This window comes from Thalia democratica, chromosome 8 (assembly GCF_965202585.1).
Source record: "Thalia democratica chromosome 8, ktThaDemo2.hap1.1, whole genome shotgun sequence".
Taxonomy (NCBI): Eukaryota; Metazoa; Chordata; class Thaliacea; order Salpida; family Salpidae; genus Thalia; species Thalia democratica.
The window spans coordinates 13533295-13546074 of NC_139172.1; the positions used below are offsets into that span (position 1 = coordinate 13533295).

The 12780-nt window shown below is 25.4% G+C and overlaps 1 protein-coding gene across 2 annotated transcripts; it reads right to left on the bottom strand.

The window, feature by feature from the left end:
* Nucleotides 1–306: 306 nt before the first annotated feature.
* Nucleotides 307–11393, bottom strand: LOC145842591 (uncharacterized). Of its 2 annotated transcripts, XM_082950060.1 has the most exons (7): nucleotides 11379–11393; nucleotides 4793–5082; nucleotides 4596–4673; nucleotides 3515–3730; nucleotides 2606–2736; nucleotides 2086–2356; nucleotides 307–863 (listed from the first exon to the last, which is right to left on the bottom strand). In XM_082950060.1, exons 2-7 carry the CDS (start codon nucleotides 5046–5048, stop codon nucleotides 670–672), a joined length of 1146 nt encoding a protein of 381 aa, XP_082806186.1. In that variant the 5' UTR covers nucleotides 5049–5082; nucleotides 11379–11393; the 3' UTR covers nucleotides 307–669. The 2 variants fall into 2 exon arrangements, with proteins under 2 accessions (XP_082806186.1, XP_082806185.1); XM_082950059.1 differs by lacking the exon at nucleotides 11379–11393 and having other exon boundaries at nucleotides 308–863; nucleotides 4793–5113.
* Nucleotides 11394–12780: the final 1387 nt, after the last annotated feature.

A 12780-nucleotide genomic window follows, 5' to 3' on the forward strand; every position in this document is an offset into this window, starting at 1 on the left:
TAATAACTTTTTAATGTTGTTTAGTAAAAATAATGTTATGAATATCAGTCTAATTAGATTTTTTTTTCTAAGAACTTTAAAAGTTTAAAAAACAAAGTACAAAAGATTTAAAATGTCAATAAAATAAACTATTGCAAGTTGCAGAAATGTCTTACTTTTATTTTAAGTGTTTAAAAGTGAAGTAAAAAGAACAATTAATACGTACAAAAAATATTAATTAATGTTTAAAATTATTTATAAAGTATTTTTACTTTGAAATTATTAAAAAACATTCGAACAACTCAATTAACTAATAACTATAGATTCATAAGAAAACCATATACTTAAAAGTGTTCTTTAAATAAGATAAAAATGTTTACTAATTTTCCTAAATCTGTCAATATACTGTAAAAACACAAAATTATAAAAACAATAGTGCAATATTAATAAAAACTTTGGCTACCAGCGCCGAAAAATTAAAAAATACTCTAACTTCAAGTTGTTGTGTGTTTAAAATGCTATTTTATTAATGATAATTCAAAAATGATTAATATTGAAAATGTATATCTACTCTAAACTTTAACCACATACGTTTTTAAAAACTTAAATTTAACTATGCCGTTTCTTAAAAACAGCAACTTTCAAACTTTTTTTGATTGTTATTTATGTTCATTGTTTTTGTTTTGAAAATCACGTTTTTCTTTTACGAATAGGACGTTTTCTCCGCAGTTTTCGACGTAAAACACCTTTTTTCGAAGTCATTTTAAGTGAGTTAACATCTCCATGCTCCCTTAAAGACGGAGCTGTTGATAACTTACTAAATCGTCTTCTATGACGAAAACGACTTGCTTTCTTGCACTTACCAAACCGGTGTTCATAGCGGTCTGTAAAGTTTTATTTTAGCTAAAATTTTAAACAATAATTTTCATGGCTATCTATAAAAACTCAAATTAAACAAAATTGTTTTCTAGCAAACTATGATCAGAAAATCATTGCACTTATCGATCAATAAGTCACACGCTTATCAAAACCAATGGTTCGAATCCAAAAGTGCGATTTCCTTCATGCGAAAATGCCGCAAATAATCAAATTGTTTGTTTCTCTCTTAATCGATCAGCTAAATCGGATTTTTTAGATTATCACGCCTACAACAGTTTGGTGAGTCGATAAGTTGAAATGATGCGTGGCATTCCCCGTCTTTAACCCCTAACATTTAAACTGTTATAAGCCCACACACGCGACCCAGTATAAATTAATCAAAGTTTGCTGTTGAAAAGAATTAATGAAGGATTTGTTCCTTATCATGATTATAAACAAAAAATAGGCGCCGTATTTTGTTTTAGATCTGTTAGGTCTGATAGAAATATTGTTTTATAAAGAAGTATGTTTAAAACTGTTGATAAAACGTTAAAATTTTAAAATTGATGAATAATATGTTTATTACTACTACAAACTTGGTAACTGCATTTGAAAGAAACTTAAAAGATTTTGGTACTTCAAAAAACTTTTAAAATAGTAAAATTTTAAACCGATTACAAATGACCCAGTAAACAACCAAAAACATTCGTTATTTCTTATATTTATTCTTAATAGTTCTTACAAAACAAACTACAAAAACGTAGTTTAAAAACTTTATATATTATGCAATGTGAGCTTAGAATTTGTGATTTTTGAACTTGTTTTTGTTATGTGATTTGTTCAATTGCTATAAATAAGTTATTAGATAAATCAATTTTTAACTCCGCTAGCTATAAAAAAGAGTTTTCTATAAAAATAGAGTTGTCTATACTAAAATAACTTTTAATAGTAAATTTTAGACCGAATTAGTTCAGTAAGAAGTTAGCAAAATCAATTAGGTACGTAGTAGTCATAACTATACCAACTACTAAACTTGTAACTTATTTAGTTAAAATTTACTAAAAGTATTGCAATATTTTTGATTAAACTTGTTTTATCGTGTTTTATTTTCATCCAGACGGCTATAACCAACGTATCTATTGTTATAAGTTAGTATGTAATGTAAAAATAAAAAAAAAATACTTGTTTTAAATGTATGAAAAATTATATTATAATTATAATATAAGTGTTCGAGAACAAATTGCTAACTTTTGTTTATCACTTTACATTTTCTCCCATTGCTAAATTTAAGTGATGGTCTGTACATGAAATCCTGAGGCACTTGCAACCCCTGCGATTTTCCTTCTATTTTAAGCTGCAGAAATTTAGCAGATTGAGTAGTTTTTGAAGTAACTGGTTTCTTTGGTTTCCTACCTCTCATGTTGAAAGCAAGATAGCTACCTTGCTTTACTGATAAGTACGAGTCAGCTTCCCACGTGTAGTCGTGGTAAAACTTTGTGTTTCGGTCTCTTGGATTCGGCTATCAAATGATTAAGTATATGTAATCAAATCTTTTTGGATAAAAATAGATGATGATGCTTTATAAAACTACTGGTTCGCATTTACGTTTTAAAAAAGTTTAAAAAAAAACATAGTTTAATTAAGTTTGAAAACTTAACCTTTTTCAACCCGACAGAATTCTAATGAAAATATCTTAAACTTACTAACTTGTTTCTTACTTAATATTAAAGTGTACACAAATCGTAAAAACGAATGAAAGGAAACTAACTGTTCCGTAAAACTGCCCTTTTTTTTGCATGGCGAGAAAAAGACCAGTTTTTGGCCCAAAAAATCTTAGGTAAGCTTGTCGACCATTTTCAATACCTTTCTTTAAACGCTGGGGAACTATAAGAATAACACCTAAAAAAAATTACTTACGTAAATTTAACTTAAAATTTTAATATTTAAAAAAATTTTGAATTTTAATTGTTTTATTAATTGCTATCATTTAATTGTTTAACATAAAAAAAAAGTTATTTTTAATGCACAGAGAAAAGCCGTACTCTATAATACATCAATGAACTATTTGCTAATAAAAAGAGATGTTTTTAGATTTTTAATTGAAATATTAAGCTACTCGAAAACTTATTATAATAGCTATTTGTGATTATCACTAAAACTGAAAGACAACCGTTTTAAAGGTTTAACAACCTTTACCTAAAAAATGAACAACAACAATCAAATGCTTAAAAGTTTAAAGTTTTGATAATTGATTTAACACTAATACAAAGCATGAAGTCGAACACCACTACTAGCTTTTATATATTTATTATAGATAAAAAATGCTTTAACAAAGTTTTAGAATATTATAAATACAAAACAATCGATTATCTATTGCTTTAAGTTTGCACTTATTTTTTTAATCTAACATGCGTTTAAAAAATGTAAATTAATTTCGTTAAAAATTAGTACAATAAAAATTCGCTATTTAAATAAGAATTTGTTATTTGGATACTTTAAGTTTGTTCGTATTTTTTAAAACCATTCATATCTTGTCAAAAAAAAAATATTTTTTTCCATTAACTTTTGTCAACTTAAAATTTTAATTAAAGTCTATTTAAAGAGTATACTTTACTTTTTAAACATAGAATCATGACTTCAATAAGCAAAATACAAAATTTAGATATTGTGTTGAAACCTTCTAGAGTGGCTTGACGTTGAAGAGATATGATGCCGCTTTCATGAATCGTTACAAACTTTCCGGTGTTTTTGTGATTTAGTAATCTTAACTGAGGTTGTTTGCTGTAGTTTGTATAATCTTTTTCTCCTATTCCGCTTCTTTGCTGTACCAATCCCGTGTATCTCACCTCTCGATTTAAAGTTTTACTGGTCAAGTTTTCCATTGTGATATTATCTGGAAAAAAATAGCAAAATATTTTTGAAGGAGCTAAACTTGAACTTTTTCTTTAAATTTTTGAAACTTGTTACCAAAACAGTGTTTCAAACTTTAAAACAATTTAAACGGGACATTCAGTTGATTAATTAAATCTAATCAAAATGATTCTCTGATAATTTGAGAACTTTTATTGTAATCTTAAAAGTTGAATGTACTTAAACTTGTACTTTGTCTAGGATGATCAAAAGTGTTCTAAAAAATCAAACAAAATGCGTTGCTAATGTAAACTCTACAACTTTGTTTATATGTTATATAGTAAACCGTAAAAAAACAGTCATTATCTTATTTGCTTACTTAATATTTAGTTTTACTTAAAAATATAGCTCCATTTTTTGATAAGACGATTTCTATTTCTGCTGATATAGTCTTTACACGGTTTTTATATTACAGTTTAAAGCTTAAAAATAAATTATAGTTTGAAATTATTTCATATTTTGCTTTTTTTTTTGTACTTGATAAAGATAATGTGGATTATGTTTTATAATAAAAATTAGTATAGTAACATTTAAACTTGACGATATAAGATGATACTTAAACATGTTTACATGCTGCAAAGAATTTCAACAGACGTGACACTTCAAAAGAAGATTTAGTAAGCCGGCGTAATATTTCGCGATTTTACGCTAAAGTGTCATCACTTGCTAAAAAGAAATGATGTGTATCTAAAACCTGACACAAAATAGTTATTGTTTAAGTTATAATCCTTCTCTTTGTGCAGTGTTTAGACTTCTTTCGCTAAATTTGTAACAATGTTCGCAAATATTTAGATCAAAAAAAATATAGTAAAAATATTGTCGTTAGTTATAAAGTCAGCAAAACTTACTAAGATTTAATCTTTTTGAAGCAGTTTTGTTGTATAAACCTTTTAATAGATTTTTTGTGGTTTCAGACCTTGTTTTTTCTAAAAAAAATTAAATATTAACTTACGAAAGACTATTTTATAAAAATTAAAGACTTTGACTTATTATAGTAAAACGCATACTATGTTTCATAATAAAAAGTACAAATTAGTTAACTTACTTTCACTACTACGAACTTTATTTTTGTTTTTAATGGAATTTTTGGTATTTGAATGTTGTTGTCCAACTTTCATGTCTTTTATCTGTTCGTATCTACGTGATAAACTTTCTACAAGCTCATTAACCCATCCTGGAACTTGAGTAGATTGCGATTCATCGATAGATGATAAAGGTTTGGCATCTTTTGGTTCTGACTTCACGTCGGCTGAAATCAGGGTGCAAAAGTGGATTATCAACACCGACATAACCACATTCATTATTTCAAGCTCGTCGATTTATTTTACTGAAACTCTTTATAAAAAGCACTTATTATTACCCATTAAAATCTGTTAAAATAATTAACTAGTTTTTACTTAATTATTTTAAGCTTTTATTTTTTAACTAAAGTTATCAATCCACTCTTTTTTGAAATTAATTTAAAAATGCTAATGTAAACTATGACTCTAACTCCGTGCTTTTCTTTAAAAAATCTTTAAAAATGCTTATCTCATACTCTTTTTTGATTTATCAGAGTTCAGAAAGTTAAGCAAGAGCAAATATTTACATGAGTTTTACACTTTGATTGGATTTAATTCTGCTTGTTTGAAATGTCTTTCACACCTGTTATGACATTACTGCAAGATAAGAGCAATTTTTAGTCAACTTTTTATAAGGGTGTAATTTGCTTACTATTATCTTAAAAATCTATTTTTTTCCATGTTCTTTTAAACAAAAAAAAACCTAACCTAACAAAACAAAAAAAAATTAACGCGTTTTACAAACTTTTTCAATTTCATTACCATTGAATTATATTTTTTACTTATTAATTAACTTTTATGAATGGTTTTATACTGCTCTACCTCGGTTGTACAAGTTAATTATCGTACGATAGACTTTAATTATTACGTCATTTTGTTATGGTCTTTTTTATAATATTTACTGTATCAGACCATGTACTAAATAAGCAAGCTAATGATTTTATAACTTTACATCAGGTAGATTTACCCCGTGATATTTATACTTCAATTCTTGTTTTATAATATATTTTAAAAATTTCTAAAATCTTTTGTATAAATTGGAAAAACTTCATTAACAAAATGTTGTTAATGATTAAATGGGGGGGATTAGTTGCGCTTTTCAACATTCTACTTAAAAATAACTATTTAGGTACTTTTACAATTAAAGTATTTTTATCATACCGGTAATTCAAAAAAAACTTAGGTTTCATAAGTTTAGAAACACTATTAAGGTTTGTAATTCATGTAATCGTAGAAACTTTTAGAATTTAAATAGAAACAAAGTGTACAGAAATCCGCTATCATTCTAATTCTTTAAAAAAGTTTTTTCATTAAATATATTTTAAATAATAAAGTCTATTCAATGTTCTAAAAGACGGGTTCTCACGGTAACAAAAGAACAAAAACAAAACTTTTAAACACCCATAAAATTTGAAGCTGTCAGAATATTAACCACATAAAATAGTAACGCAAAACATAGAATCATCAAGATGACAGGAGTAAACTTTAAATTTTATACTAAATTCACTGATTAAAAGAAATCAAAATCAAACTTTCATCTGAGTATTATGAATAAAAACATACCGGTTTGTTATAAGTTTGTATATACAACATTTTCTTTAGATTTATTGACATGCTTTGTCTATTACATGACGTAAGCTTTCGCTAGATATATTTACAATTATTCTTACTGTCGCAATTACCATTCAGTGTGAAAAAACACTATCAAACTGAAATAAAATTTTATAAACATCATTCCTTCAAGCCAAAACTTTTTTATTAAAAACTTAAAAGAGCTGAATATAAAACGGAATAGTTTTTAAATAAACGAGAAAAACCTACTAAACATTTTAAAAATATATAGTTTTTCGTTACCCAAAATATTTTTTTAAATCCAGTAAAAAATTCATGTTATTTATTAACAACTTAATCGTAAAAACAGCTTGTTAAAACAACCAGATTTAATATATGTTGCTCACATTTCATTATTTAGCTATGAACAACAATGAAAATTAACTTTGATAAGGTAAGCTAAAGTTTACAGTTTAATCTGTTTTATTTTCGGAAAAAATCATCTTATGTGTGTGAATTCGATTGAAAAGTAGTAGAAACTTAAAACCAAGCCGGTAGGTCGGCAGATTACGTCATTCCTTGTTGTGACGTAACTGTATACGAAAATAGGAGTATTTTTAAGAAATAAAATCTGTTGCAAGTACAAGTAACAGAACACTGGAAGATAAAGGGGATATACTTTGGTGTAGAATTATAAAGAATCAAGTATAAAAAGCAAACGGCTGCTTTGATCTATAAGTATATACTCTTGTTGATAACAAAATCTTATTATTAGCTGGTATATCACATAATGTACAATTTTTAAAATCTTTTACCTAATGTCACACGGTAAATCCTCTATATTGAATGTTTGCAATATATCCAAAAACATAAAATTGAAAAGGTTAGTGATTACTAGATAAAATTTACAGTTTTTGTATTAATCAGCTTAAAGTTATTGAAAACTTTTTTTTCATGTTTTTCATTTGTAATATTAGTCCTTTGTATGGTTTATTAAATAATTATAAAAACAAAATTGAAATTGAATATTTTCAGTTCTTTCCTCACTTTTATACTTTTAAAGAACAACATTTTCATCATAAACATGAATTAGGTCTTTTAAGTTACAATAGTTCGCTAAAGATTAGATTAATTTCTATAGTTTTCTTGATTTTACTCTTCCTTTTCAAAATGCTGTTACTAATAAAAAATCTATAAATCAAAAATATTTAGATTGTAAAGCTATTTATCTAAATTAAATATATACTTAAAATGTCATAAATAGGTTAAAGTTTTTTTTCAGATTAACAAACATTTAAAGTAGGTCATTTAACGAAGTACAAAGGTCATAAGTTTCCTAACATTTTCACAACATTTTAGTAAGCTTTAGTTTATCGTTTTAAAAAAACTTAAACGGACAATTATACTTACACAAGTTTTATAAGATTATTAAACTCGCATATAACTTTATTAAGCTCTCTAAAAGTAAAAATTTAAATACTTAAAAATATTTAATGTTTATTTAACATAATTTTTTTAAGTTAATACTTTCAGATTAAAAACATGCTTTACAAAAAGAGTTTAAACTAGCTAATTTTACAGACTTCAGATATAACAATGTCATTTGTTTTACTCTTCTGGGTCAAAAGTTATTCTGGGTTAAGTTATTTTTTTTTCATTAAATGTTTTGCTGCATATACTAAATATAAGTGCTGTTATTTATCTTACAATGATTCTTAGTTTTATTTATAATACTTCAAAGTTTTAACAAAAATAAATTGATTTATTTTACTCGGCTCCTTTCTGAAGGATTTTAGTTTTAAGCTGAACTAAACTAATATTTGTCGCTTTAATCAGTTCACCTGAGTGTGGACATCGAGAGAAGCGACAAAAAAGATTATGAGAGAGAGTTTCAATTTTTGTGAACAAAAAAAAAGTCTTTAAATTTAGAAACCAAAGGCAGAACTTTTATAATACAATTATTACCACGTGTTGGATAAATGAAAGTTTTCACGCTAATTACCTTACTTTGGTCCAAACTTTCAGTACCCCGCAGGGTCCTGAAATTAATACGTACCGTCAGGGAAACAGGAAGATTTGTTTTTATTTTTAAGTAATCTGGCGCCTGGGTGACGGCCATCGACATATTATGACGTCATACCGGTCATTGTTGCCACTGAATAAGCTCCAAGTTGAAAGTAAACAATATATAATTGTAGCAAACAAACTATCTTCAAATATTTTAAGTTTAATTTTGTTAGTAGAAGTTTCATAATATGCAAAAAAATAAATTTATCTTTTAGTTTATCCAATATTTTCATTTAACTAAATTACTACTCACCAAAACAGTTTGCAAAATGTAGTAAACATTTTAGAAGTATCAAAGTTTTGAAATTTAACTATCAAATTAGTTTCATGCTTGCTACCATTAATGTTATTAAAAGGCAATATTTCAAAGACTAGATAAAATAAACTGCACATTGTAAGAGTTTTTCAAAGTATGGTATTTTTTAATATAGTTATTTACTTCTTAGTAAAACAAAGTATTTAGATATACTAAAATAAATTTCATTATAGTATTGAGTTAACTAAAATTAAAGTTTTTTAAAACTTTTTTATTACAACCTTGACGTGTAAAATAACTCTACAAAACTTGAAAACACAAATACTTTCTAAAACAAATAGTTGCACAGTTTTTTCTTTAAACTAAGTTTTAAAGTCCTAAATAAAACTTTTTACATCAAAACTATGCTATTTACACTCTAATTTTCTTATAGAAATAATAGGAACTAAAGAAAAATTTCATTTAGTCTCTTACAGTTAGCTGGCTGTATTTATTACCTAAATTGATTTCTCAAAACGTGCACAGTAAAGTTCTTAAAAAACTCAGTTAATTTTCACTAAATAGATGTTGCTTAAAAGTGAAGTGTAGTTTTTATAACTATTAAATAGCAATAAAACACTAAATATAGTTAAATCTTTTTTAAGTAACTAGTAAGATTTTCCAAAAACCATATATAGGTGTAATCTATCTACTATACAAAGTGTGAGAAGTACTGTCCTGGACTGATAAGTTTTTGTTTCTATACTAAAACAATATTTATAGTTTTATTTAATCTGTTAACTGTTTAACTTACAAACAACATAGTCTTACTAAAAAGCTAACATAACGATGACAAAGTAAAAATCAATAAAATAATGTTAGTAATAATTTGAACTTTACCAAAAAGTTTATAAAAGTATGGACATATTAAAGAAGAAGCTAATATTGTGACATAAATATAAAATCTTTTGCATACTGAATTTTATGTAAATACATTATTAACTACTTAAATTCTGATCTATCTTAAACCTTATAGGATGCGTGTTCCTATTTTTATCATAAATGTGCTTTGTAATTTATATAATTTAAAAAAATATCTTAGTTCTATCAATTTTAAGTTTTATAACAAAATGTTATTTTTGATATTTCTTTATTTGTCAAATTACAGAATAGAATCTAAAATTTAAGTTTGTAAATACGGGTTAAGTATATTGTTATAAGATAGAGGTGGGCAACGTACGGCCCGCTGGCCGGTTCTGGCCCGCAGAGTGAAAATGAACGGTCCGCTAATGTTTAAAAGAAATAACGGAATCTGGCTCGCAAAGGTATAACTGCGGCCTGTGAGCATACAGATATGGTCCGCTAGACTAACTTTTTATACCTACAATATATACTTTTGGAACTTAAATGAAGATGAAAATTCCAATGGTTTTAATACAATTTACGGAAGATATAAAAATTACACTGACTATATTTCTAAAAATTGCACAGAATTTTTCTGAATAATTTAAAACAAGTTAGTAATTTTTGAGATTTAAATGAAACTTAAATACTCCGACCTGCCAAGGTCTATTTTTTTCACATCTGACCCGCCGACTAATAACGTTACCAACCATTATAGTAAGACGACAAATTCAAACATGCAAGGACAAAACAAATTAATTCTTTTTAGTTACTGGTTAAAAAACTTGTTTGTTCATAAAACTGTAACTGAAAGTTTGGTTTTGTATTTTTACGTATTAGAATTTTAAAAACTTTATTTTTGAGTAATGTAACTAAACTACCTGTATGCTTTTTTATAAGTTAAAAAAAGATTCAATATAAATTAATTTGTATATATAATTTTTATATTTATTAAAAACGTACTTATCTCACTTAAATGATCTTATTTTACAATATTTTTAATAGCTAATTTTTTTTGTTCTATAAAAGTAGAATTTTTTTAATTGAACACAACTTTTAATTACTATGAAGTTGAATGATTACTTAAGTAAACTAAATGTATTAAAACGAAAAATAATAAAACATCAATAAAAGTTTAAGAAGATTATCCTAACTATTAAGCTTTACTTAGGGATATAAATTATCCAACAATTTTAACAAACTACGTTTTTATTAAGGCTAATAAGTGATATTTTTAAACGGTAAGTTTATATAATTAACTTACTGTTAGATTGAAATGGTATTTTAACAAAAACTTAAAGGACGTTTTTTATATCATTATAAGATGGGTAGGTTTTTACTATTTCGTTTTTTAGTCTATTAAGTATTTTTTTAGCACTAGCATTTATAATTATGTAACGTTATAAAATATTTAAAGTGCAAACTATATTTTTTTAAATAAAAAAAACAATCCTGCTTAAATTATTTATCTCTAAACGGTTTATACAAACTTTATTGTTATACAAACACCAACTTTTTTAAACTACTTTATAATTAACTGATTTTTCAAAATTTACCACTTTATTTATGCTTATTTTAATAGTTGTTTTTGCTACTTCAGAAAAACGACTTTCAATTAAGTATAGCAGTATTATCAAGTATCTAATAAATGTACTAAACTTGATTAAACATTGTTATTTTCTGGTGTATATTAAGATAAAAAAGTGACCTTAATGATGACAAAAGTAAACAGTTTAGTAATCACAAGTATTTAGAAGCTAGGCCCACCTTTAGGCAAGCTTATTAGATTAATGTGTTACATCTTAATAACTAACTTGAAAAGAATATTCTTTAACACATTTGTACGTGCCAAGTCCACAGTTGTTTATGACGTAAGAAAGAGTCTACTACGAGTTTGCCAGCAGAAGATCATGTAAACTTGCTTGCTTATTTAGTAACTCATGTAGTTTTTTAAAATTCAAGTTGTTTCAAATTAAAATTTTATTGTTTTTTTTAAGTACAGTTGCACTAAAGTGTTTTTAATTTTTTTAATGCTATTATCTTAAAATAATTTTGATTTAAAAAAGCTCAAAAAACATAGCCTCATTTAAAATAAATCTGTTTATCTAACTAGACAAGTACTTAAAGAAAAATAGTTATTAAACATAGCAGCAAAAATATTTATCCAGCTAAACTACAAAACCTTTTTATTTTAAGAACTCATTAAGAACTTTAAAACAATAAAAAAAGTAATATTTTTAACCGATATAATTTTTTTCTTTAAACATATTTTTACCTAATTTAATAACTAAGTACTTTATGCTTTAGTTAAATAGCAGACAATATTTAATACAATTACGATGGCGGGATTAATTTAACGATTAGTTGGCTTCTTTGGGAATGAGAGAAAAATAACTGTAAAAATTGTCAAAAAAACACATAAATAATGGCCTAGTGGTTGCACTTATATTGAGTGGGCAAAAAAACATTAAAAGTATTACAAGTGGTATTGTGGCGTTGTGATTACGAAAAATAGTTATGATTTGGAAGCATAAAAAACCACAATAGAATTGGTCTGTGATCAGCTAGCGACATTTAGTAGAACTGATAAAATGTATTTTTTTCGTATTATTTAATGACTAAAACAATACATCATATAGTGCAAAATTTGTATGTTTTTAAAGATAAGTACTAATGATACGTAATAAATAATAAAATATTAGGTTATTTTAACGTATAAAATAAGTGTAATGCAACTATATTAACTTAAACTTTTATAAAGAGAGCTTTAGTTTTGATCAATAGTAAGCATGTCAATTAAGTTTCATTTAGTTTTATTTACAAGAAATAATTTAAAAAGTCTAAGAAGTTATTTTTATCTAAAATAAGCAAAAAAACTATTTTAATTCATACAAAATAACAAAACCAAGCTTTCGATGTAAGACTTAAGTTTCACATTTTTTTACACTGTTTGGACGATTACATTTTAAAAAAACTATGAGAAATTAGAACTATTGATATACTCAAAATACATCTACACAAATATATATATACGTACAATGATTTATACACAAAAATGTTAAAAATAACTTAAATATCACTTTGAAAAGAATATGCTATTTGACAAATAAGTCAGTATGTGTATACTAAAGTTAGTTCTCTTTATCTCAAGTATTGTTAGTTTATAATTTATTTTTTTTTAACACAATAATGTATTAAAGCATTTATAAAGTTTTA

Bases quoted from the DNA above. Each gene is read 5' to 3' on its own strand.
- LOC145842591 (XM_082950060.1), bottom strand. From the start codon at position 5,048: ATGAATGTGGTTATGTCGGTGTTGATAATCCACTTTTGCACCCTGATT. The intron at 3,731-4,595 runs GTAAGTTTTGCT...ATTTTTTTCCAG, and splicing joins TTCAAAAAGATTAAATCTTA to ATAATATCACAATGGAAAAC. The intron at 2,737-3,514 runs GTTTCAACACAA...AATTTTTTTTAG, and splicing joins ACGTCAAGCCACTCTAGAAG to GTGTTATTCTTATAGTTCCC.